This window comes from Colias eurytheme, chromosome 15 (assembly GCF_061535395.1).
Source record: "Colias eurytheme isolate Ceu_HAF_F1 chromosome 15, ilColEury1 Martin Lab GWU primary, whole genome shotgun sequence".
Lineage (NCBI taxonomy): Eukaryota > Metazoa > Arthropoda > Insecta > Lepidoptera > Pieridae > Colias > Colias eurytheme.
This window is the reverse complement of record NC_142994.1, coordinates 4,006,362-4,033,442: the sequence shown is the minus strand read 5'-3', so window position 1 is coordinate 4,033,442 and position 27,081 is coordinate 4,006,362. Positions and strand designations below refer to the sequence as shown.

General features: G+C 32.8%; 2 protein-coding genes across 7 annotated transcripts; one reads left to right on the top strand and one right to left on the bottom strand.

Moving 5' to 3' along the window:
• Window positions 1-11,332: 11,332 nt before the first annotated feature.
• LOC149902201 (uncharacterized) lies at window positions 11,333-21,222 on the bottom strand. Of its 6 annotated transcripts, none has more exons than XM_090109847.1 (8): window positions 21,082-21,222; window positions 20,878-21,000; window positions 20,479-20,602; window positions 16,963-17,477; window positions 16,580-16,890; window positions 15,758-15,885; window positions 15,149-15,325; window positions 11,333-14,707 (listed from the first exon to the last, which is right to left on the bottom strand). In XM_090109847.1, the coding sequence occupies exons 3-8, from the start codon at window positions 20,551-20,553 to the stop codon at window positions 14,471-14,473; spliced, it is 1,443 nt and encodes a 480-aa protein (XP_089965973.1). In that variant the 5' UTR covers window positions 20,554-20,602; window positions 20,878-21,000; window positions 21,082-21,222; the 3' UTR covers window positions 11,333-14,470. The 6 variants fall into 6 exon arrangements, with proteins under 6 accessions (XP_089965973.1, XP_089965974.1, XP_089965975.1 ...); XM_090109848.1 differs by having other exon boundaries at window positions 20,878-20,970; window positions 21,082-21,196; XM_090109849.1 differs by having other exon boundaries at window positions 20,809-21,202.
• Window positions 21,223-22,720: 1,498 nt separating this feature from the next.
• On the top strand, window positions 22,721-26,352 carry LOC149902200 (transmembrane protein 184C). The gene is made up of 6 exons (XM_090109854.1): window positions 22,721-23,299; window positions 23,440-23,679; window positions 24,151-24,432; window positions 24,635-24,737; window positions 25,150-25,324; window positions 25,838-26,352. Exons 1-6 carry the CDS (start codon window positions 23,037-23,039, stop codon window positions 26,104-26,106), a joined length of 1,332 nt encoding a protein of 443 aa, XP_089965980.1. The 5' UTR covers window positions 22,721-23,036; the 3' UTR covers window positions 26,107-26,352.
• The last annotated feature ends 729 nt before the right edge of the window (window positions 26,353-27,081 follow it).

Genomic DNA, 27,081 nt, shown 5'->3' with positions numbered 1-27,081 from the left:
TGCTGCAGCCACCGTAGTATCGCACTCGCTGTGGTGAAGTCAGGTCTCGGTGGCGGTGGGATCGCATGTTGCAGGGATGATGCCAATTGCTGTGCTAATTCTAACGCCCGCGCCCTGGCTGCTCGTCCCGGACCAGTTGTCCCACCGGGACCCGCGCCTCCCGCCTCTTTAAAAAGAAATTTGCATATAAAAAAATGTTTTTTGCTGAACACTATTTAGATATTTTTAGAAAAATCTATCGGGATAGAAAGGCAATATCTATGTTTTAATGTTAGATCGGGCAACCGAGGCTGTGGTTCACCTGATGGTAAACAACAACCATTTCTCATGAGTATTAGCGGAGGGCCTTTTATTGAAAAGATTGACGACACGAATAAAGGAAAGGACTGGGAAGGGTGAGCCGGTGAGGAAGAGGAAATAGGATTCCGACTTCAATTTAATTTATACAGGGATAAGACTTTTCTATTTACAATGTATTGACATACAGTTTTAATGTATGTAATATATCGAATTGTATGTATATTTTATGTCGTATTTTGTTTTAATTAAAAAAACTTAGGGTCGATTTTTCAATACTTGGTTAAAACTTATCCGCCCAATAAAGTATAACACGATAATATTAAAATGTCACCTGTAAACTGTCAAATACGGGCAATTAGAATAAATTAATGGTAGTTTAATACGTTATTGAACGAATAGGTAAGTTTTAACCAAGGATCAGCGGCGGCCTTAGGGGGTGGCGAACGGGGCAATCGCCCGGGGCCTCGCTCTTGCAGGGGCCTCGCGCAACAAGCAACAACCCACCCAAGCAAATTTAAAAAAATGAAAATGTGTGCGTGTACTGTGTATGTTCATGCGTGTGTATGAAGGAAACGACGATATTATCTCGGTGCTGAAATACATTTAATAGAAAACAAATTAACTGAAGTTTACCCCACTATCGAAATAGTCCTGAGAATTATTGCCACCACACCTGTGACAGTTGCGTCTGCTGAAAGGAGTTTTTCGAGGCTTAAAATTATTAAAACATATTTGAGGAATTCGATGACACAAGCCCTTTAAGCCCTTGCTATTCTTTCAATCGAAAATGACGTAGCTCATTCGTTGGATTATTGTGCTTTAATTAAAGATTTTAGCCTTAGGAAAAGCCGCAAATATCAATTTTAAAAATCATCTCTGTATTTGTTAATTTGGTAAATCTTTCTATGTATAAATCACTACATAGTATAAAACAAAGTCGCTTTCCCTGTCCCTATGTCCTTATGTCCCTATGTCCCTTTGTACGCTTAAATCTTTGAAACTACGCAACGGATTTTGATGCGGTTTTTTTTAATAGATAGTGTGATTCAAGAGGAAGGTTTATATGTATAATAACATCCATTAAATAGTGGAGAAGTACTGTTATTTTTGAGGTTTCTAATGTGATGTCGTAAAAAATTACATTTGTTCCGCTTACATTGCAAACGCAGGCTGAACCCTACGAGTTTTATGAAAATAATGTACTAACTATTATACACATTGAAAAGGTCTACAGAAAAGTCCGCGATGGTATATGTCTATCTCTTATGGATAACCCACAATAACTTTTTTTTGTCATTTACTTTTTACGACAAATAATGGCTAATTTTCGATGCGATTTTAACCAATATAGCATTTATCCTTAACCAATTAAATACCTTGAATACATTGTTCATTTAATATAGATCTATATGGCCATTTACACCGTATGATTTAAGTGAATATTTTCGAAAATATTACAGATTTAATTAAAAATTGCGGGACGTAGCGTTTGCGGCAGTACCGGCCGGCCGCCCGGCTATCTATTTTATACCCGTACTAAGTCGGAGCGGGCCGCTATGTTTTTATATACAACCCTTTAGTTCTGTGATCTGTGTATACAACGTTCACAGTTTTTCTATAGTGTATTTAGTATCAGCATTGCACCCGTGCGAAGCCGGGGCGGGTCGCTAGTATATAAATATTTTAAAACTCAAATTTTATTCATTTGTATAACTTTATCATTTCGACGACGACGAATACGATAGACGACGCGGTTGGCGCAGTGGTAAAGTAACTGCCTACTGAGCCGACGGTCCCGGGTTCGATCCCCGGTCAGGGCAAATATTTGTGTGATGAACTCAATTATTTGTTCTTGGGTCTGGGTGTTATTATCTATAGATTTATTTATTAAATATTATATATATTTATCGTCGCCTAGTACCCACAACACAAGCCTTAATTGAGCTTACTGTGGGACTAGGTCGATTTGTGTAATAATGTCCTATAATATTGCACGCCTCATAAGCGAAGCGTTGAGGTGGGTACTACTGTCACTTCGCGCAAAACATCTGATTTTTCAAACTTAAAATGTCTTTATGTATCATACATTGCACTTGTAAGATAATACCACAGATAATACATACACACACATATTAAGAAAAAACACTATTTTTAACGTTCATGATATTTTTGATGTCATTTTTGTTATTTAAATTAGTTAAAAAACAGTTTAAAAAAGTTCTGTCTTGGACGTCCGTGTGTCTGTATGTGCGGATCCTTTTTCTTGTTAACACGATAGCGACCGAAATACTTTACTAATCGAGTCTTTTTTTTTCTCTTACGCTTGAGTATGCTCAGGAATAGAACCCTTTCATTTTTCAGGGTCTGATTCGATGTGGTTTAATTGTTATTAAATAAACAAAAATAATAATTAAGTAATAAATATTTATTTAAAAAAAATTATGAGGCGTGCACTTTTGGATTTTCCAAATTATTTATTTATTTATTATTATTATTTATTATTATTATTTATTTATTTATTTCTCCTCAAACATGACAAATACCTAAACCAAACAACCAGACCTACTTTCGCATCACATACATTTCACAAAGAGCAAAGGGCCTGCCGCCCGGAGCCTCGCAATGCGTAAGGCCGCCGCTGCCAAGGATTGAAATACGGTGTTTGATCTAATGTGGATGGCACTTGATAAATTGTGCATGGAAATACGTTCGATTCAAACGTTTGAGGCTGATTATTTGTATTACATCGCATTCACACTTTTAGCATTCACAACAAGTTAAGACGTAGCATATTGGCATCTGCTCGGAACTATAGGAAGAGGAGTTGAGTGAGATGGGCGTCTGGCTGCTTTATTTTAAAGCCGATGACCCAAATCATGCGCTACATGCTCTACTCCCACTGGTAACTTTAATAAGTAGAACCCAACTCATTAGTGAGATGCAAAGTAAATGAAGCGAAGGACGTCATGTCCTTGTTAAGAAATGCCGCAAACTTGCTGACTGAAGTTTCAAGTGATACGTTCTATATTAATGAACAAGTACGAATGCGCCTCGCACCGTGCGAAAATTAAGTTTCAAACTTGCAGAAAATTATGAAACTCATACCACATTAGATAATAACACTAGTTTTGTAGATAAAATAAGCAACAAAATTTATTTCGACTTATCATTCAAAGTTAATGTTAAAACAGAAACGAGCTCTACATCTTTAAAATTAATATACAAATAATGCAACTGGTTCAATTCCCAGCAGATATATTGCAGTTGCATTCAACATTTTCATGAAATACGTTGATAAAAGAACATAAAAGACATAAAACACATTGTACTACCTTTTTATAAGGAAAAACATCATAACAATAGGTTAATTATCTCCGGTGCCGACGGCGTATAATGGCAATGTTTTCAATGGTTATTGAATATACTAGTACCTATACAAGATAAAGCCATCGGATTACGTCTGCCATACTGTCTACACAGTACACTTACTGATCATCGATCGCTTGTATTTAGCTATACTAAAAGCCGATGCCTAGCGTTCCACGGGCTGGCTTGTGGTCTGAAGATTCCTTTAGCGCAGCTGTGTGGCTTTCTGCTTATGAAATACAAAATACCTTACACTGAACACGTTATGCAATTTATTATTTAATTAAATTTGTCCAATAAATTTGGCGAATATTTTATCCTATCACATATGCCTTACGAGATACCATTTTATTTAGCCGAAAACTCAGCGTGAACCACAACGGATCAGTGACCGATTTAGTTATACCGCACTAACTCATAACTGCACAAAATATTTGAATGTATTTTTCCTAGGAAGTAATATTAAATTTATAGATGCCAAATTACTTGTAAAGCTCGCACCGCCGCACTGGTAGCGCCTGTCGAAATAATTAGTAAAGAGGATGGACGTTACTTCGAAACATTACAAAGGGACTCTATTTTTATCGACCCCATAATGAAAGTAATTCGATAATGATCTTACGAATTTAGGAACTTACAATTAAAACTTTAATGAGCTCTTTATTGTATTTAGTCCGTTTTGATATTTTACGAGGAAAATTTTACGAGTTTCGCAGCTGTGGCTTTAAAGTTTAAACTACTGAAACCATAATAGACGAATAACGTAATGAAATATTTATACCAAAACCCGATGTTAATGATTTTCGTACAGGGATACTTGTCGATGGTGTACGGTAGACGGTAACATCTAAACTGCAATATGATGACATAGTAATGATCTTCTCCATTAACTCTCGACCACCAAATGTTTAGGGTAGTATAATGCTATCTTAACATGGATACGTAGCTTAATTATCTCGATACCTTACTACAGCAATACGGTGCTTTAGTAAATTTTAGCTTTGCAGCTGCTAATATTAACAAAATTGGTTATTACCGTGAACTTACCGCATATTCTTTGAATGTTAATCTAGTCTATTGTATTAGCTCTACTACGACGCGTATGGCACAGCTAACATAAATCCAAAATATTTCCTACGTTCCCATAAATGGTAGCACATAAAATCCCAACAATCATCTAAGGCAATCATAATGTCGTCGAAATTATTCCAGTCGCTGAAATATCGCAGGGAGCGAGGGAATTGTATTCGCGTTGGAACAATGACTCTTGCTTCGGGCACGAAAACAAAAACCACTCCATCATTTTTTTTCTTTGCGTTATAATGCTTTACATAGATATCTAGCACGATTTTAAAGCAGATTGCAACGTAGCTAGACAAATCCGCTGGGAATTTGCGGATGAAAAGGATATCTCAACTTATTCAAGGAAATGCTGTGGGAATATTGCGCTGGTTAGTAAGTGCAACTTGAATAAAAATAAACATAATTTATTTAATTACCTATGTCCTATATAACATTCTATTTCTTATTTGTTGTACTAAAGTAATCATTCATAATTTCAACGACTTTATCGGATAATTCAGAACGGAGCGTACAAAGGCTACCGAAGGACTACCGATACGTGCCACCATAAAATTATCCAAAAGAGTTTTACAGTTAGCTTTATTTCAATGTGTGCCTTATAATAGGAACGTCGTTTTTATGTATCCTTTAATCGATCAGGCATCCCATCACTTTCTCTATAAACAGCAGGAATCAGAATACATAAGAGCACACCGTGTCCGTGTACCTACATACAACGTGTACTTGTTAGAATTTCAAATAATAAATAGGTAATATACATTGGGTCACATTGATAAATAAGTTTAATAGCTTTTGGGAGGTTCCTACTATCTTAAGCCCACTGCTTTACTCATGTAATAGGGGGATAAACAATATTCCCAAGCACTCATAGATACTATATCCGTGCAAAAAGTCGCGTCCGTGCATTGTTCCTTTGCAGCGTGAATGGTAGGCAAACCATTAACCAACACTATTTCGCATTTACAGTACATATTGCAACCTGCTTGAAAAGGGACCGTTAATTAAAAGTTTCTGTTGGTTGATTGAAATGAATATTATCTTTTGAATGTTATTTTCTGCAACGTAGTAAAAGCACGTAAAGACGAAGCAAAATGTAAACTCAATGAGCAACAAAATTGTGAAAACAGAAGATGTAGGTAGATTAGCCACATTTTAATTTACTAATGTTCTAATCACAAGTCGAATAATTGTTTTACCCAGTTATACCTTGTTTTTTAAGTTATAAGTATTTTCTGTATCTAATGTACTGTATCATTTTTTGGGAATAAATGTGTTTCTATTCTATTTTAATAACATACGTTGTGGTATCTGCGATTCCGCCTCAACGTCGAACAGGCCCCGGCCGCACACGTCGAAGAGCCAGCAACGCGTGACGTGCTCCGGCCACTGCCAGCAACCCGGCATCGCAATACAATGCACTCACAAGTCACATCACACATAAAACTTTAGCGATCATTGTCAGAGTCCGTCCACACAAGATATTACGTTTTTTTCCAGCACTACATGAACAGCACAGACAAGCTCAATGGGATTGTGTAAAAACTTTATTTAATTTAAAATGTTAATGACGATTGTAATTTGTAATGTATATAAATAACACAATGATTATATTTAAACTGTAATTAAAAATATCTGTGAACCGTATTCCACACGATTGAACCTACACGTGAGAACGGTACCGTAAACTTAAGGGTCTATACAATGTTCCTGTGTACAGTGTACTTAGTTTGTATTTCTGAATTGATGAATCTCTTTAGAGCTATTATGTAATAATATGGGTATACTATTATAATGGTATGTCATCACCAACCGATCCGTTATACGACTTAAAGAATTTTAAAATTACTGTCTCTGATCAAGGATGGCATCAAAGACCGCGGGTTCCACATGAGGTACACAATCTTAAACTGTACTATTTTATGATACTTCAGTGAATATCTGACGTCTTCCTCATATGAAACACAATAGATGGCTTATCGGGATTACTCGCCTCTTCACGAACAATGGGGGGAGACTGGGGTCAATAGGGTGTTCAGGTCGAAATCCGCGTGAAAAATACGAACCTGTTGAATAACAGACAGTGATGTAGGAAGGTGTTCGAAGAATAGAAACGGGAGGAAATGCCAAATGAATTTCAAACATATGGCTTTATAAATCGGCTGTGTCATACGGATTTCATCTGCTCTGGTTGCATAAGGTTTGATGATAATAAATTGTAATAAAACAATTTTCTATCAAAAACCTAAAGGTTCTGTTTTTTCATCGTTTACAAAAAGGAATAAGGCTTCTTACAACGAAAATTAATAAAATGAAAGTGTTACATTTATCCTAAAAGCAAATATTTGATGAACGGCCCACTGCGATAAGAGACGTCAGAAAAATTCAGCTTTCTACGTTCCAAGAGAGATTAAATTCTCCATCCAACCAGCTTCGAGTTTCGTTGTATACGATTCTTTATCCTTGTTTTGCCATAAAAATTCTTCCTATATTTTCATTTGGATACTGTAATAACGCGTAAATGAATTCTTTTTTTTTTACCAACTAACAATAATATGTATAATAACATATTTTACTTTATGTTGACTTTATGTTTTTGTTTAAAAAATCCCATGTTAACGATTAAGACGAAAATGCGCAATTTTTTTTTTATAATATACCAGTGCATGCACGTGTTTACTATTTTTTGCATTTAACATAACGCACGATATTATGTAAGTAATGAAGTAACTTTATAAATAAGCCTAGATCAAAGCGATCACAGACACAAGTATAAATCAATTATAGGTCTTAATAATATAGCATATTTGAATTGAATACATACATATTTTTATTAACTTAAAGAGATAATCATAATACATATTTAATATTTTTTACATACATATCTCTTATAGGCATTTCTATTTATCTCGCATGTTTTTTTAATGATTGGAGATCTTTTAATTGCTAAATAGTCCTTATTACGATAAAATTTTCCGAATGTTCGTCAGTATTATGCATTTTTCTACACCGAAAAAATACTGTGTAATATATTTACATAATATTACCAGTCTATCAATGTAATGACGCATAGAATACCTACTGTAATGTTTGTAAGGTTAAAAAAATATATAGGCAAACAGAATCCAATTTTCTAGACCATAGAAACCATGCAGATAAATGTGTACTTATCTCTTTATAAGTTATAATAACTTATAATTAGATATTCATAGCTCAAAACATATGTTTAAAAAAATTAAAAATTACATGTCAGTAAGGTTAATTGAAAAATGAAAGATTTTTTCAGATTTTACGAATATAAAGCGTCACGTAAATTGCGGATTTTCGCGTGTAAACCGACGAGACGTCTGTACGACGCGCGTGCACCGACCGACTGGCGCCGATCCACCCTCGGTTCAACAGTTAGCACCCCTTTTCACCCTAATGCCACCCCCTAGCTTACTTGTTACTGCTCGTTACTTGTTTCGAGTTTCGGTCCCTGATAATTCTCAGTATAACATTTAATGCTATTTAACTGTGAAGAAAGCTTTCATTTTGTGAAGACTTCCTCTTAATCAACATGTTTTTTGGTGTTAACTATTGTACACTATTATTTAAATAGGAGTGAAAACTCAAGTTTTGTTACAAATTTTACATATAATTAAGAAGAGCATGCAAGACAAACTGAATTTGTATATTGAAATTAATAATGTCCATATACACTTAACAGGGCCATTAATTAAAATACATCAGGTTTCAATTATATTGCAGATTATCCAAATTAATTGGCATAGGGGTCAATTAAATGTATGTATTAAAATTTTCGGATAAGTGGACGTAGACTGGTAATCAAGAATAATGAAACTTTGTTAAATTTAATAAATATAGTTCAAAAAAAGGGAAAACAAAAATAAGAAAAGTAAGGATACAAGGAATTCTAGAATGGATAGTGTCTTTCAACTATAACAGTTGAAATTTATCTGGATTTCAGCGAGTTCCAACTTGTTACAAAAAAAAATGTTGTGTGGTTTTATGATACCACGGTAAAAGTGAAACTGTTCGAATGGTTCCGAACACTGCTTTGTGTAGCGCATGTCGCGTGACGGTCGGCTGCTGAGTAGGTATACCTACTCGGCAGCCGCTATACACGCGACATGCGCTACACAGACCAAAAAGTTTGAGACGATGTAATAAAAGTTTCACTTTAAAAAAAGAAAAATTGCTTGGTTTCAGTTTCTTTGTTTTTGTATAAAGCTAGACCAATTCAGATAATTGGCAATTTTGTTATTGGGCATACGGATATTGGCCATTCTCTTGTACATTTATTTACAATTTCAATTAAATGGAATCTTAACTTTTTAATTTTTATGGTTTTGTGGTAGATATGAATAAATGGGTACTGTTCAATAATCTTGAAAAGTTAATTCTCAAAATATTCATAGGAAATAAACTAATGTAAAGAAATTAAGTTAATTAAAAGAACATTTAATATTACTTGAGAAATGTTATTCAATGCCACCAAACAACATATGGCAATGCAAATTTATCAAAATATAAGATTAGCATGTCCTACTTGATAAGATTATATTGTTAAAATTCTGTCATACTATAGTAGAGCCATTTTAATAGGCAACATTTGACAGTTCAACAAAATTCAACAACGTAACCTAGTTACGACGACATAGAATAACATGATATTTCGTTTTGTTAGAATTGCGCATTTGCTTAACTTTTTTCAATTACGATAACATATTTATAATAATAAATAATGATTAATGACCGATACAGGTAATTTTAGGATTTGATTTTACTGATAAACCATTCTAAACATAATAAACAATTTCTGATTTAAAGAACTGACGTTGTTACAATTTTGTGTCAATAAACCTTTTTTCTTTTTAAATACCAGAGACGTTACTCTAAAAATCGAAATCTGACATCTAGAATCGAATGCATTGATTACTTGGGAATAAAAATCATCATAAATTATTGACATGTGTTTCAAGTTCGATTGACAAATGTTTCAAGTTCGTATCGATTAATTCACTTTAATCGATGTTTTTAAGCAGGTTACCACCCTATGAAGAAAAAATTGATAGACGTCAAATGTTGCCTATTAAATTGGCTCGACAATAATAATATTTTCATTGAAAGACCTGCAGTAGAATTATTTATTAATAAAAACTTAAATCCAGAAAAATACCTCATTAAATAGTTTGTGTAAACTGTAAGGTATGAAAACTTTTCACACATTCATTGCACACATTTAATTTTTTTTTTTTCAAAATTTCAAAAGAAAACAACTTATTAACACCATTTATAGTTAAAAATTAATAGAATGGTTTAGAAAAATGCATTAAGTAATGACTATATAGGGACCAATGTAGGAAAGTAAATATAAGTTTCGCCCAAAAGGAAGTACCCATATTTGCGATGTTATAGAGTACTTCAGATATGCTTGAGTGGGTTTATGATAACTTTTGTTAAATAAAGATTTATGTATATTCACTTACCGGCTATAATTCCATCCATCTGTTGTAAAGCAGCCTCCAACAACTTTGCGGGATCCGATTCCGCAGAAGTTGGATTATTATCGCCATCGACCTGCGTGCTTTTTCCCATTACACTAATTGATAATTACTGCTTCAGGAACAAAATTACGGTTATTGTTTTATAACACAAGCAAGTGATTAAAAAGTTATTAATTAACAAAAAAGTTTTAAGTTTAGGTCAACAAAACTTTGACAATGACATTACAAACTTTGCGCTTGCTTGTGACATAAGATAAGAGTTTAGGACCGAGTTGCCACTTGCCATTCATATCAATGCAATGACAAAACAATAAAATATTAACCTGATTTCCGATTTTCATCCTTGACATCGCTCAAGTTTTTTTTTATTTATTAAATATCTTAGTTAAATGTAAGTAATTTTTTTACGATTGTAAGTATATTATCCATAATTCATCAATACATATTAAATTCAACTAGTCGTCCGCCTCGTATAGTATGTCTTATGTGTGTCCGTTCGAGGCAACTGCAACGGTTCGAGGTAAACTCAAATACTTCGGGATAAAACCTATTCTATGTGTTTCTCCAAGTTACCCTTTATATTTGCTAAATTTCATTGTAATCGGTTCAGTTTGGGTTCAGTAGTATTTGCATGAAAGAGTAACAAACTTACACACCTACACATACAAATACATCCGTCCTCACACTTTCGCATTTATAATATTAGCAGGATGTACCTATGAAACGTACCGTACCCATTTAGGTATTATTACTACGTTTATTTTTTGTGTGATGTTTCTCAATGTTAGCCAGATATTACTACGTATAGAGAGGACACCTCGAACAAAATCTGTTCGACAATCGCGGCGGTGCGAGGCGCGCGTGGGGCGGTTTAGTTAGTCATGAAAATCCAACAAGAACATTCTGTCTGCCACGATGATTTATTAGTTATATTCTCTACAATCCAGTTACATTGATTATTAACTTACTCTTATAAGCTCTAAGAGTTCAGAGTTCAGTTAAGAGAGCAGCAACTAACGTAATTTATGAATAGTGTAAGATGAGTGTAAGTAATGGAGATTAAAAAAACAAACACATAATATCTGATATTTTATTAATATTTTTATTAGACCCTTTACCAAATTATTTTATTACAAGTAAATAAATATAATTACATATCCGGTAATAAGTACCATTTCCTTTAAAATTCTAAACAATCGTAACAAGATGACATACATATCAACTGCAAATAAACTTTACCATAAAAACAAGCAAAACAGCCGTATTTTGCTATATTATATAAATAAATAACATTTATTTAGATTTCGTGTAAATATACTTTATGTGAGAAAACAGTTTAACACACACGTCTAAATATTACTTAATTTTTTATATAAATTTCGAAAACACAATTTACTATAATATATATACTTTATTACTGATCTAAGGCACAATCTGCTATAACTTGATATCATTTACTATCACTCATATTTCCAAAATTGGATGCTCATAAATAGTTTGTCTCTTCTAAATTAGTACCTATAATAATATGTTATTATATTTATAATATTTAAATTTAATAACGTAATAAATTTAACAGCAAAATATCAACGATGATCTCAATCTGTCTACATTTATGATTGTTTTTAAAATCTAAACTACATTGTTACACACATAACAACTTAAAGCAAAATATTAAAATGTTGGTAAGCTGTATTTTGGTATTAAGGTGAGGACTGCTAATCTAAATATTCCTACAAGTAAAGGATATTAAATATCTCAGTGTTAAAGGCCTAAAAGTGTTTTAGAGCCTTAAACAGCAAATATTTGCTTGAATTGTTGTCGGGGTAATGGAAAAAAGACAACCGCAATAAATAAATTGATTACGATTAAACACGATGCTATTCTACTTATAGTTAAACCACATTTGCTTAACAAAATAACGTGAATGGGGATTTTAAAATACTGCTTTGTATCAAGTTCACAATAAATTGACAATAGTTATTAGTTATATTTGTTTGGACCATATTTTTATGATCGTTACTTAGAAATCATTCTACCACACGAAAGTAAAGCATTTACATTAAAACTGCAACAAACAACAACACGGTCTTTAAGAATTATCTGAGAATCAAAAAGTAAACGTAAACATAACATTCTGTTTGATTCTAAAATAATTTCTCTCCATACATAATTACATCAAATATAACTATCCGTAAACCTTTGTTATTCTGTAAATATTTCACTTAAAATCTGCTCTTAGTGTAACTAACACCTATAAATATATTATCTCTATTAAATAGTAAAGGCAATATCTATCGTTAGATATGGACGGATTAAGTGAAGGCGCCCAATGGGGTTACCAATTAATAATATTAATTGCATTTAAATAACCTACCCTTAAAACTACACCGTGGCGCAACGGTAGGGTCCAAATATTAGTACTACAATTCACGTCTATAATATAATCAACAATGAAACAGAAATATAAGAATGTATATAAATAATAAATATGTCGTTCCCAGGTAACTCTCTAAGTCCACGTCTGGACGGACTACCGCGCACTCCGATTTCCTAACTAATAGCAATGACATAACAAAACAATAGTCATATATACATATCTTCGTTGGTAAACATAATTTCAGTTTCACCTAAAACGATTTTGTTAACTTAACAGGCAAGACCACAACCGATATTAAGTACTTATAGTCTACAGGAATGTTTAACTCTCAATCATCGAATTAAGTGAATGGACCAATTAAAATTAGAATGTACTTACCTGTAAGTCCCGAATATATACGCACCTTTATGATTAAGATATTTTTGCAGCCAAGAATAAAGATTTAGTTCAGAAAAATATTAGTATAATATTACCAAAATAAACAAGAGTAAAAGTCAGATTTTGAAAAGAATAATAGAACTGCAACAAAATATCCTAACTTACACATTTTTTAAATATAATTTAAACATAAACATAACATAAGCATTAAAATTCTAATATTTATTTATTTCTCTAATTAATAATTTCATTGCATTCAATATTTTTAGCAGTTGAGCACATTTGGCGAACAGATGAATATAGGTACGAACATAATTTGTATCTTCTTTACCAATTATTTAAAAAATAAAAATTAAGTAGATTTCTGAATAACTTTTTGTTAAATACCTAATTAAATTGTTAGTTAGCATTTAAATTTCCCTAAGCACTGGCTGTCACTTATTGAAATGGGCACCAGGTGAAAGCACACAATTTGTTTAAAATAAATTGAACATAGACGGCATGTTTCTGTTAAATTTTGTGCGAATAGATTCTACCCAATAGTGTAATATGGTTCAATCTCCTTGAGCCTTGAAAGTATTGAGCAATACATTGTTTGCATATGAGCTATACAAACACCCATCTTAATCACGATTGCTTGACCACTTAAGTACATTACAATGTATATCTACATATTCTGTTTTTATTTTAGAAAATAAATAATAACAACAAAATAAAAATAAAATTGTACATTAAGTATTAGTCGTGGACTTGCATTACATGCTTTAATAGAAAATATATTATAAATAAATACGGAATGTAGAATTTATAATTCCGGTCTATCTCTTGATCACAAATAAAGAGCTTAGAGGCTTTGCCTTTTAATAAAAATCTTGTCAATAGTGAAATGTAAAAATATATTAATTTGTACACTATCTGCATCTCTTTTAAACATTTGTAAAATTTACTATCGCACCACATAATATACTATAAATATTGTTTTGTAAAACTCTCTGTATATTTAAGTACACACTTGAAATTAATTAAATTAATAAATAAAATCTTTTTAAGATAACAAATAAGTATTACTTCTTTCCCCACCAGAGGCTTCATATAATCAATCTCATCAAATGGAATGCATTCGTTACAATTTGGAATGTTGAAACTTTCCAAAAACATGAACCGTAACAGGTCGCAAACTTTTTTTTAAAATCGACACTAATTAAGACCGTAAACAATTAAGTACTAAAATATCCATAAAAATATCTTCACTCATTTACCTACAATAACCGTATTATAAACTCGAATTTGCACTTTTAGCTTCGGGGGGACGTTAGCGTTAGCATATTCGAAGCACTTCAACATAGGAAACGTTCGTAAAGACAGAGGGAGAGAAACGAAAAGTGAAGTACCTTCGAAGCGCTCGCGTAGTGACACAGTGCATTCAAAGTGAGTGTTCCGTCCCCCCTGCAAACAGTCATTGATGACTCTTGCTGAGAAGGTGGGAGTTGAACTCGTACACATTGCAGCACTGTTCGCCGCAGATGTTGCACTTCCACGGGTTGGAGTCGCAGTGGCAGCCCTTGTGCAGGAAGTAGAGCGTCGAGTCCGGGAATGTGATCGAGCAGAACGTGCACACGAGCGAGGAGGGGAGTAGGGCATCGCCGTGGGTTGAGGTTATCACGCCGCCCTCGCAAGGTGAAGATCGAGAAGCCTGAAATTTATAAACATTTTATATAACACTAGGTTTCCGCTCGCGGCTTCGCCCGCGTTTTCAAAGGAAAACCCGCATAGTTCCCGTTCCCGTGGGATTTCCGGGATAAAACCTATCCTATGTGTTAATCCAAGTTAACCTCTATATGTGTGCTAAATTTCATTGTAATCGGTAGTTTTTACGTGAAAGAGTAACAAACATCCATACATCCATACATCCATACTACAAACTTTCGCCTTTATAATAGTATTAAGATTTGCAATATAAGCAATGTCTTTAAACGATAAAATACATATAATGTAATGCATTAACCTAAAGAATTACGTTTTTATATGTCATATATGTATATGTCAAGTATGTTAAGATTAACATAGCTTTTAAAAATGTTTTGGAAGAAAGCGGAAGAGCAAAGTATCAATGCATGAATGATGAAGAACATACATTGGAACCGCGGGTCCGTCCGCGGGCAGAGATTCGGCGGCGAATGTCTTCCCGCAAGAGGCTCTTGAGCGGCGACACTTTGATAAGGGACGGGAGGCTCGACGACACGTCACGTTTGTCGCCGCTGTTCGCGTCGCCTTGCTCGCCGGAGTTCGACTCGTCTTGAGCATTCGGTTCCTATTCAACAACAATACTTAGCATTCCAAACGAACCAATAATATGCGACGCACAAATACATACGCAGTATGTATCGTTTAAATATTTTTGTGAAATCAATTAGCAAATTTAAAATAATTACGATTAACGACAATGATTCATACACTTTATTAAAAATCGTACTTATTAATTTTAAAAAGTTGAAAAGAAGTACAGTTGCTCAAGTCCTGCCCGCGAGACGAATTCCCGTTAGTTATTTAGTACGCATATTTACAGTAATTGAACTTTTGGATTTTAAAGCTTTTCATCATGATTCATCCTTTATAATTGAAAGCACTTTTTATATTGTTTATATAAGCTTGTTAATCAAACTTCTAACGTATAACCAAATGCGTTTTGCAAAAATTACTAAGTTACTATTCATAAATACAGACAAAACAACAAAACACATACTTGCTTGATAGGTATGAGCGTGATGGACGGTGTAATGTTAGTGGGCAGGCCGGCGGACAGTGAGCTGCTGGCAACAGCGCTGTCGCCGGACTGCGGCGAACTCGGACCTTCGCCGTTCATACGGGACTCTGAAATATTCGATTGTTTATGTAGAACATTTATCGATCATGATTTAGGGGAGCCGAAGTGATTTTTGAAGTGAAAACTTCTTTAGCGGCGTTGAGCACTTTTTCTGTAATGGGTATAAAATCTTAAACTCGCGTCAGGACACGTGACCTGATCGAAAAAGCGTAAGACGGATACCATTCCAAACATGCAGTTTTCACTTCTGCCGGCACTCCCGGAGTGCAACCCGCCTTTTTTTTATCTGTACTCATTAAATAAATGTTTTGATAAGAAACTACTGGCCCAATAAAAAAAAATCACTGTTGGATATATTAATGCATTAAACATTTTAATTTCCTCTAAATCTCATCATTAGGTCAAACTATAAAAAGCTTTAATGAGGATAATAGGGTAGGTTAGTTCTAGTTGTTACATAAGAAAACACAGTACCTAAACATTTATGTTACACTTACATTTAAAATACAATTTAACTTCAAGTGGATCTTATAATATATTAATTGCAAAACGGCTCTATGACATTATGGTACATGTGATCTGTATATTAAGGCTAGTTTTCCGCAATGTAGTTAATTATGTGGTACAACCTTACTTAAAGTATATTAGAATATAAAGGAAAATTATTATAAAAAGGAAAACTGTAAATGGTCAGTGAATCTAATATTCTCAAAACATAATAAATATATTAATAAAACATACCTGAATTACTCATGTGGTTTGTTTGCCCTGGAGAGAAGGTGTCATTATTATCTGCCATAGATATTTCGACATGAGGGGTCAAATAGTGCATAGGTGGCGTTGCATTGTCAACAGATCTTTCGCCGTTACTATCTCCACTGTCGGAGTAAGCTGCCGCAACCGATACGGATAGTCCAGAGCCAAGAGCTCCGAGTGCATTCAGCGTGCTAGGGTCCATTGTACCATCGGCGTATGCGGCATTCGCGATGCCAGCAGCGAGAAGGGAAACAGAGTTATTGCCGGGACCTGGATTGTCCAGATCGATACCGTGCCTGAAAAATAATATTTCATTTTTAAAATAAAATTTTAGATATCCATCATCAGAGGCAGTATTCTAATGTTACCTGTTAAAGAAATGAACTCTGAGACTCTTCATTGTCGGCGCACGGTAACTACAAAGCGGGCAAGTTTTAACGAGGTCATGCTGTCCCACGTGTTCGTTTTGGAAGTGGGCACGCATCGCGATCTGTCGTTGGAATCCTCTATTGCAAATCGGGCAATGGTATGGCAAGCTTTTGGTGTGAGTTGTAAAGTGTTCGGCTAAATGATCCTTGCGGAAAAATCTCTTCTGGCACACCCTACATTCGTAGGGTTTTACGCCGGTGTGTCTCATTTTATGTCGGCGCATGTTAGCGCCATTTGAGAATTTCATATTGCACACATCACACTCGAAGAGCTTTCTGTGTGGCCGCGTGTCGGTGTTCTGAGCTGCGGCCACATTATTGTTATCCGGTGAACACTGCGCCATATGGGTATTTAAAGCCCGTGTGCTTAAGGTACTAAAACTATTGCAAGTGGTACATTTAAGTAATGTACCACTGCCCCGCTTTGGAGTTTCTTTACTAGGTGCCGCCACCGTCTGAAAGAAATATTTTGTCTATTTTATAAGTGTTTCTTAGAAACCCTAATAAATTTCGAATACCATGTAATACCATTAATGTATTTATATTTTACTTATAATTAAAGACTAAGGATCTATACTAATATAATATGTTGAAAGAGATTGGTAAAATACACTCATCTAAGAAACTACACTGGTTTGAATTGAAAAATATAAACATTGCATAAATATTAAATTTATCTAGGAAGTATATGGGCTAGGATATATAATATAGCATCTAACATTATTCTACAATATGAGCAGAACAGCAGTGCAAAAATAGAAAGAAATATTCCTTTGAAAGTAAGTACAGTTATGTGGGTCAGCGTGCGTTAAACCCAATGTTTCATAAACAAAAATATTTAGCATTAAAAATATCCTTACAAATACACATCATTCATTTTTCCTATTATATACTGCTATTATATGCTTACAGATATAACAATTATAATGTTTTGTTATATATTCAAAATAATCTTATTGAATATTATAAAGCTGAAAAGTTTGTTTATTTGTTTGGTAGAACATGCTAATCTCAGGAACAACCACACCTCAAACTCAATTAATCCAATAAAAGAACACATAATTTCATACATAACATTATTTCATAAAAAGAAAAATAATGATACGAAAAATTTTCTTGTATTCCAATTCCACTGTTTCTTAAATAATCCACCTTTGTCAAATTTTTTTTATGAATAAGAAGGACTACATTTTGTTATAAGCAAGTTTTATAATGCAAGTAAAAAAAGCAAGTGACCAGTAACAAAATATTATAAGCTTCAGGATAAAGGTATATTATATTTTGATTGGATAATGATGAAAACATAATGCTACATATTATCAAAGTAATGATACAAATTGTATTAACAATAGAAAAAAAAGCACAATGGTATTCTCTGAACATTTCTTGTAACAATTAAAAAGCTAGCTAATATACCACTAATTTAGTAAATTTTGAATAGGTAATTAAGTGTACTTAGAGCACAGGTCTAATATTATAGTCCATTAGCTGGAATATTATTATTACATAACAGAACTTAATTTTTAACCTCCATTCATGTGCACCTGATTAATTTTTCCAAAGTCGATTATTTAACCCATTGAGCCCCCAACGGCCCGATTGGTCCACGACACAATAGATTTTCTATTGTGTCTGTGACACAACCACCAATTGATTTGGGTTTGGATAAAAACTAAAGAAATATGTAAAGTCACTTAAAGAATTATATCACATTTTGTTCGTTAATAAACTTTTCAAAACTGTTTAAGCAGTTTCTAAAACTTTCAGTTACAACCAAACAAAATCCTTGTTTATTTTAATTAAAGATAGCAAAACATTTTCATTTCTTCCTATAAATCTTATATATAAAAATGAATCGCAAAATGTGTTGGTAAGCGCATAACTCGAGAACGGCTGAACCGATTTCGATAATTCTTTTTTTATTATATTCCTTGAAGTACGAGGATGGTTCTTATGTAGAGAAAACGTAAATATTATGTACCACGGGCGAAGCTGGGGCGGACCGCTAGTTGTTGATAAATATTGTAAATGTATAATATATCATAAATAAATGGATCATCAATTTGTAAAAAAAAATAATCCTTATTCAACTAGGTAGTTTGATACTTTTATAAGAAGTAATAATTATAATATAGATAGTTTTGTAAAAGTATGAGGTTTAATATACTTACAGCCGTACAAATAAACGAGTTATAACATTTTATGCAAAGAATAAACTAAGAATAAGGAAAAATCATACAAATAAACACGAAATAAATGTAACCTAGTATAACTTCGTAATAAGTATTCATACTAATGCTATTCCGTCCTTATCACGGCTACCACCCTAGTATAAGTCTGACATAACCGAGTTATAACATATCTTTTAGTACATTGTGCTGTGTTTTACAAGTTTTAGAAGCAATTTTCAATCTAAATTTGAGATAATGCAATGAGAGTAATACGAGAAGTAGAAAAAGTTGAGCAAATTAATAATTTCATTACGTACCTATTGAAATGGAAAATTTTGTATGAAATGTCAAAATATACGAAATTATGAAAAACCCTTTTGATATTTATAATGATTTATTTATTTACAACATGCGCCAAACCATACATACATAAAACTTATTTCTAAACTTATCACAATAATATACACTTTCGTTGAAAATATAAATCTTCTAAGCCTGGAGTTGTATGTTTTGAGTACCAGTTATTTGGCAACTCTCTATCTCAAGGTGGGTTTATCTTCTGTTCTCCAGATATTGGATAGCGTTATCTATCATTTGCTTGCATATTTAATGATATATTTAAATTATTTCCAATAAATATTTAAAAAATAAATAAACAGAACATCGTATGATGAAACTTCACAACAAATTTGACGAAGTCAAACGAGCTTCAAAATGACAGCACCAAGGCTTAACCGTAGACAATTTCAATGTTTTTCATAATTTTGTGAATGAATTGCGACGTTGCCGCTTCGCGCCCATTGCATAGCGTGAGCATAGTTACATCGACGTTATTCCAAATTTATTTGTAAGAAATTATGACATCCTTATTCTTTATTTATTCTTATCATATCTATGCATTGCATAAGGTTTGAATAAGCAAGTTTTTATTTGTACGGCTGTTAGTTTAAAAGATACTTGTAATAATTAAAGCTAAGAATGAAAACCAAAACAGGAATTTAAACTGATATGGCTTTAAAAACTATGGTTTGCCAACTTTATACTTGTATCAAATATAACTTAATAGGACAGCTACATGGTGTAGAAAATAATTCTATGCTAATAATTATTTGTGTGAACCAAGAGATAAATAATAGATTACATAAGTTTTGTTTAAGTTCGTAATAAACTTAATGGAATAGCAGCTATGTAAACCAGAAGTAGGTTCAACAACATTGCCCTACTTTTTCTACTGACATTGGGATGTTGTATATTTATTATTTTAATAATTAAAGATATCACTCACCGGTTCATTTTTAACAGCAGCAAGATTTGGCGACACGGTGCCAGAGTCGGCCTCTGTTTCCCCTTTTGATGACATCACATTAACTCGCGGCCTTTTTTGTTCATCACTCTCCCGCCTCACTTAACTAAAACAAAAACACGTTATAAGCTGTATCCACTAACGATATAATAATCAAAACCCAACAAATTAAAGCTCCATTTCAATCTAAAACACCTTGCAACTCATTCTTCAAGAATGGCGAGGTGACCCATTTACGAAAACATACGAATAATCGAGTTGCGATAGACTATTTATAAACCTTATCTATCACATCCTATACTTATTCCTTACTTTATAATCACCAATCTAAACTGTTTAATGCAATTTTATTTGCAATTATTAACAAGACATAGCACTCACTTGCTGGCCCGTCTCGATACGTCGACACTCGACAGCCAGAACAGCGGTATTTTAGGGAGAGATCGCTATGTGGCCTAATTCAATGCTCGAACTCTATGCACAAAATACGTGTTACGCGAATAACTGTAAATGCACAAATAAGTGGGTCCCCACTTTTAGTTAACAGCAATTTACAAATAAATCATGGTATCACATTAATTTTACCTTTTTAAATTTTCTTATAAGAAATCACTAACATATTTTAAACGAACCCATTCCATACAACTAATACTAGCTAACTAGGTAGTATCTACTATCTACTCTCTCACTCGTCTCGCAACTCGATAGATCAGATGAACTAAAAAAACTTGTTGCGATATTTGCATTTCTAGGTGGTAGCAACACTGATTGACATTTTAATCTTCATAGACACTTTTTTTCTTTTTTTGTGAGTTTATTAGCAAAGTTATTAGATCTCTGTAGGCTTAGCTCTGTAGTGATCAGTATTTATTTTTCGAAAATCATGGATTATACCAAATTTTACACTATAATTTTGTAGGCGTAATAAATAAATAATTCACAATAAGCCAATTTATGATAGTTTAATTGTTTTTCTTTTATTTTACAATTATTATGGTAATAAAAGCATGAAAATTTGTTCATTTCTGTTGTGGTATAGTTTAGAGATTTTTTGCAGTTTTGATGCTAGTAGAAGGCAGAAACCATAAAAATGTAATAATTGTATGAAATAATTCGGACATTATTTCAGTTTATTCGAATAATTGACCGATCATTCGTATACAAATGTCATGCTTATCCATATTAATATTTAAGTTGTGTGTGTACCTACCATGTACTAAAGCGTCTTATTTACGGTCCATCTTGACGTACGTCCCGCCAAGGTCATACACGATGCACGACGCAAAACGACAGTGAATAGCGTTGACGTACGTCAATAATTATTATTATTATCTTGCTGGATGTGCACGACCAACTTTTCATCCAGCAAGCACCCCCACCACCGCGAACGTCGTGCAGATGGACAGTGAATAGCGCGGACGTACAGCAGATTAGTGTTGCCATCAGAAATTAATGTAAATACTTGGAAACGTGGCCTATTGATATGATTTTTTTGTGATAACTTAGTGAGTACATGAGCAAGCAAGAAACGGTTATTTTTTATTTTTATGTACACAGGAAATCCCAATTATCATTACTTTTGGATCAACCTTGTACACATGGACAGTTTATATTCAGAAGTTATTATTTTAAAAGAACTCCAAGGCGAATTGTTGAATAACACAGATTTTATGCAAAAGTCCACTGCAGAAAAATGGCAATTTATTTAAAAAAAATATCTTGACGAATTTGTTTGTTTAAAAAAATGATTAGCTATATACTCTCTGTTCCCGCCACTTTAGCATTTACTGAAAGAGTCTTTTCGGTCATGAATGTGAAGTGGCGGGAAGAGAGAAACCGAGCTTCATTAAAAATTAATTAAAAATGAGCTCTTGAAATACATAAATTTAGATTTGGAATGTTTGGATTCATATAATTCATTTAAAAATAATGAAAAATTCTTAGTTACTGCAAAAAGTACAAAAAAATATATTTTTAAAAATATTTATTTACTCTTTATTTACCTCCTTTAAAATCAGATATACTCTATTTCTTCAAATAAAAGTTGGCAACCCTAGCCATGCTTGATGCGCGCACGATCGTCAGTAGGATACATCCAGCACCGCGGCCTTGAGCCGACGTACGTCGGGGATTGACCGTGAATAAGACGCTTAAATATGTACCTACCTACTGTCTGTGTGTACTAGTGTCAATACTCAATTGTCAAATCAGAATATTGTCAAATGTCAAAAAGTGATTAATATTCATAATTCAATATTGACTGTTCGTATTCGACGAAAATATTTTAGTTTTATGTGGATTGTGGGTAAAAATAATACCTCATTGTAAGTGAATAGGTGCAAAATATAAATAAAAAGTGAATTAAAAATAATTATATACTTATTAAAAAATTTCTACATGTTGATGTTTTTTACAAGTGTTGTTTATTGTGCATCCATATGAATCACAATTTGTTTAATTATTCTTTGAAAGTGACTTTCTGTAATGGACATGTTTGTCGGGTGAAGAAAGTTATAAGCACGTAATTAAAAGAGTAAAAAATGTGCACACCACCAATTAGTTCGTTTTTTGGCCAGTGGAGACTATGGATACGACCTTTCTTTATAGCTACGTATATCCTGTTGGTAATTGTATTAGTGCCAACGCTCATTGTACATGCCATAGAAAATGGCTTTACAAAATCAGATCAAGGAACCCTCGTCGCTGGTGGGTTTGTTCTCCTTGCCATGCCAATATCAATTTGGCAGATTACACAACATATAGTCCATTACACTAAACCTTCCCTTCAAAAACACATTATAAGGTGAGTGAAAGTTAACAAAAAGTAGTGCTTTCCTGTAAAATTTCCCAATATATTTTTTTATCCATGAGTCAGTAATTTTTAAGCTCTTGTCTTTAATATTTGTTTTTTCCTTATAAGAATCATTTTCCTTAAACTTGCAGGATCTTATGGATGGTACCAATTTATGCCTTAAATGCATGGCTTGGATTGGAATTTCCTGAGCAGTCCATTTATATGGACTCTTTGAGAGAATGTTATGAAGCCTATGTAATTTATAATTTTATGAAATACCTTCTGAATTACCTCAATGATGGTAATGACCTTGAAGCTTCATTGGAATTAAAACCACAAGTCTATCATATATTCCCATTGTGTTGTTTGGCCCCATGGGAAATGGGAAGGTAAGGTGTTCAATGATTTTATTTTTAATTTATGACTTTACCTATTGTGAAATATTACATCTTTTGTAAAGTTGTTTTCAAAATTATTTCATAATATTACTTGAAAAAATCCACAACTTATATTTTGAATATTTAACATACAATTTGACTTATTATTATTTCGATGAGGAAAAGGTAATAATGATTTTTTTCATCTTGTTTGTCTGAAATTATATAAATATGTTTATCTAAAAAGTAATAATGACCTCCTTATCTCATAAACATTCTTAGTTGCAATCAAACAATAAATCACTTTTTAATTGAATTTTAATAATGTTAAAAACAAGTCAAGAGAGTAGTGATTATTTCAATTAGTAGACAAACATTAACTCAGTTTTATCAAATTACAATATACAGATTTGTTGAAAAATATAAAATTGTTATCAGTAAAACATGTTTTTACCATTTAATTGATTTAAAAATTGTTTTCAGTGAATTCATTCATAATTGTAAGCATGGTATCCTGCAATATACACTTGTAAGGCCTCTAACAACAGTAATATCAATGATATGTGAGCTCTGCGGTGTTTATGGCGAGAGTGACTTTAGTCCCAATGTAGCGTTTCCTTACATGATTGCTATAAATAATTTCTCACAATTTGTGGCTATGTACTGCTTGGTACTATTCTACCGAGCCAATAGGACTGAGCTAAAACCAATGAAGCCCATTGGAAAATTCCTATGCATCAAGGCTGTTGTATTCTTCTCATTCTTGTGAGTATTATTTAAATTAGAGGAAACAAGTTACTTTACTATCTGTTGAAATTTATCTGTGTTGAAATCAAACTGGTTCTGTGTGTTAAATTGGACTGTACATAGTTGAAAAATTCTTTAGTAGATTAGAATCTTACAATTAATTCATTTATGTATCTTTATTTTTATATATTTTTAAAGTTTTGTATGATTTAATTTTCAGCCAAGGTGTAATCATCAATATTTTGGTATACTGTGGAGTGATATCAACAATATTTGATATTTCTGATAAAGACAAGATAAAGATTATGTCTTCCAAATTACAGGTCTGTGCACTTTGTTTACCACCACCTTATCTATTAATATTAACAGATATCCAAACATGGCTATTGCCTATTGCCTCTGAATAAATGTCAGTTGATTGACCTCTAAAATAAGATAGCAATTTAATTGTTCATGAATATGGGATTTAATAATTTTCCTTGTACTAATAACTAGTTCCTATCCTAATGAAGGAATGAATCCCTTATATAAATATTTGAAAAATTAAATAGAATATAATATGGATAGTGAGGTACAATTCAACCCTCATTTTTTATTTTACATAGCACTGCTTTCTTTTAAAATAATGAAATATTTATGAACTTTATATTTAAATAGTTTAACTAAAATTAAATAGTATTGAAAATACATTTCTTTTATAATGAATCCAATTATCAAATGAATAATATTTTTCAGGACTTCCTTATATGTATAGAGATGTTCTTAGCGGCGATTGCCCATCACTACAGTTTCTCATACAAGCCGTATGTATCGCCACTGGACCCGTCGCCATCTTGTCTCGGCTCGTTCCTGGCTATGTGGGACGTGTCTGACGTGAAGAGAGATATATCTGAGCACCTTGGTGTTGTGGGTAAGATTTAAGAAACAGTTGTTTATTGTCAGACTATAAATTTTTAAATCTATACTAATATTATCTATACTAATATTATAAAGAGGAAAGGTTTGTATGTATGTATGGTTTTCACGCATAAACTACTGGACCGATTTTGATGAAATTTGGCACAGATAATCTTTAGACCCTGAGAAAGAACATAGGCTACCTTTTATTGCGAGATATGTACCACTGGCGAAGCCGGGGCGGAACGCTAGTAATAGAATAAATTCGATCACGAGCGGGATTCGAACCCGCGTCTTCCGTATTGTAAGACTATCTGTGTATAGCTTTGTAATCCTGCAATGAATAGAATAAACAGCTGCTAGATAGGAAAAGTGAGTAGTTAGATCACTTTATCCAATGATTAACATAGCTCCTATACATTTTTTTTTCCTAACAAAAGCAGCCTTAATGGACATAAACAATAACACAATAGTAGGTACCTGCCATTTAGTTTTTGTAAATTTACAAATTTTATTTGAATTTCAGGAAGCTCATTCAGTAGGAGATTACGAGGTAAAACGCAGTATCACATGACAAGAGGGTATGACGAGAGTTCGAGATTGGTAACTGAACAGGATGCATCAAGTTCTGCACCTGACTTGACGGTAGAAGCAACTGAACCGCCTTCAGTAGAAGTTAGACCATCCGTGTATGGCTCACTCGAAAATACCATAGCCACTGGCTCACTAAATTCAGAAACTGACCCTTTACTCGATATATCTGACGATAACAAAACGCCTGACCCGAAAGTTTAATAATATATTGCATGAAATGCTTGATATATTTCGTTATGAATCACAATATTTATGGGATACTGATTTTCATATATTATAACTGAAGTGATAGTAGTCTTATCTCGCTAGATTAAGTATTAATATTGCATTCCAAATTTCTAGAACAATTATTTACATTTCGTCAAACAACTGTACTTAACCAGAGTATTTTGTGTGCTGTTTACTTTGAAATAACTATCGAGTGCAATTTTAGGCTATGATATACTATATCAAATATCAATGTACATAACATGAAACATAATCATAGTTATAACCCAGTTGCTAAAATAACACCTATGATTTAATGGGAAGAACAAATTAATAATCATTACTATTAATTTCGTTCGTTTCTTATAATCATTTGAGCATTTAATTAAATCTAAAATGAACTAAAATAAAATAAATAAAAGATTTTGTTAAGAATGAAAAATGAACTTAATAAATGATTTTGTACAAGTAATGTACTAAGTACAAAATATCAAAATTTTATATTCATTATTTTTATTTCAATTGCCTAGATATGATTCTTATAATATATTGTGTTGTTTGTATCTTAAGTTTTAGAATAACTTCGTTTTGGAGTATTTTTCTGGCCATAAAGTGTCAAGTTTATAGTACTTGGATGCATAATATTGGGCGGATAAAAAAAAAAACTTTATGGTGAATAATCTGGAATGTGATATATTGTTAAAGGATGTAATTGCATTGCGTTGTTGTATGAAATAAAAAGTTTTTCTAAGTTGCGAATTTCATTTATTTCTTATAATTATTATAAACAGGAAAATTATAACTAAAGTCATGTAGTTGTACATAAAATGCAAATTTAATTATTATAGTATCACATACATTCGATATAATATTCTTAAACACATGAGCATCACTTAAATATTCATTTAATTATTGGCTAAGTACAAAGTGGTACAAATAGCTTTTATAAAAATATTATGAATTATGAAT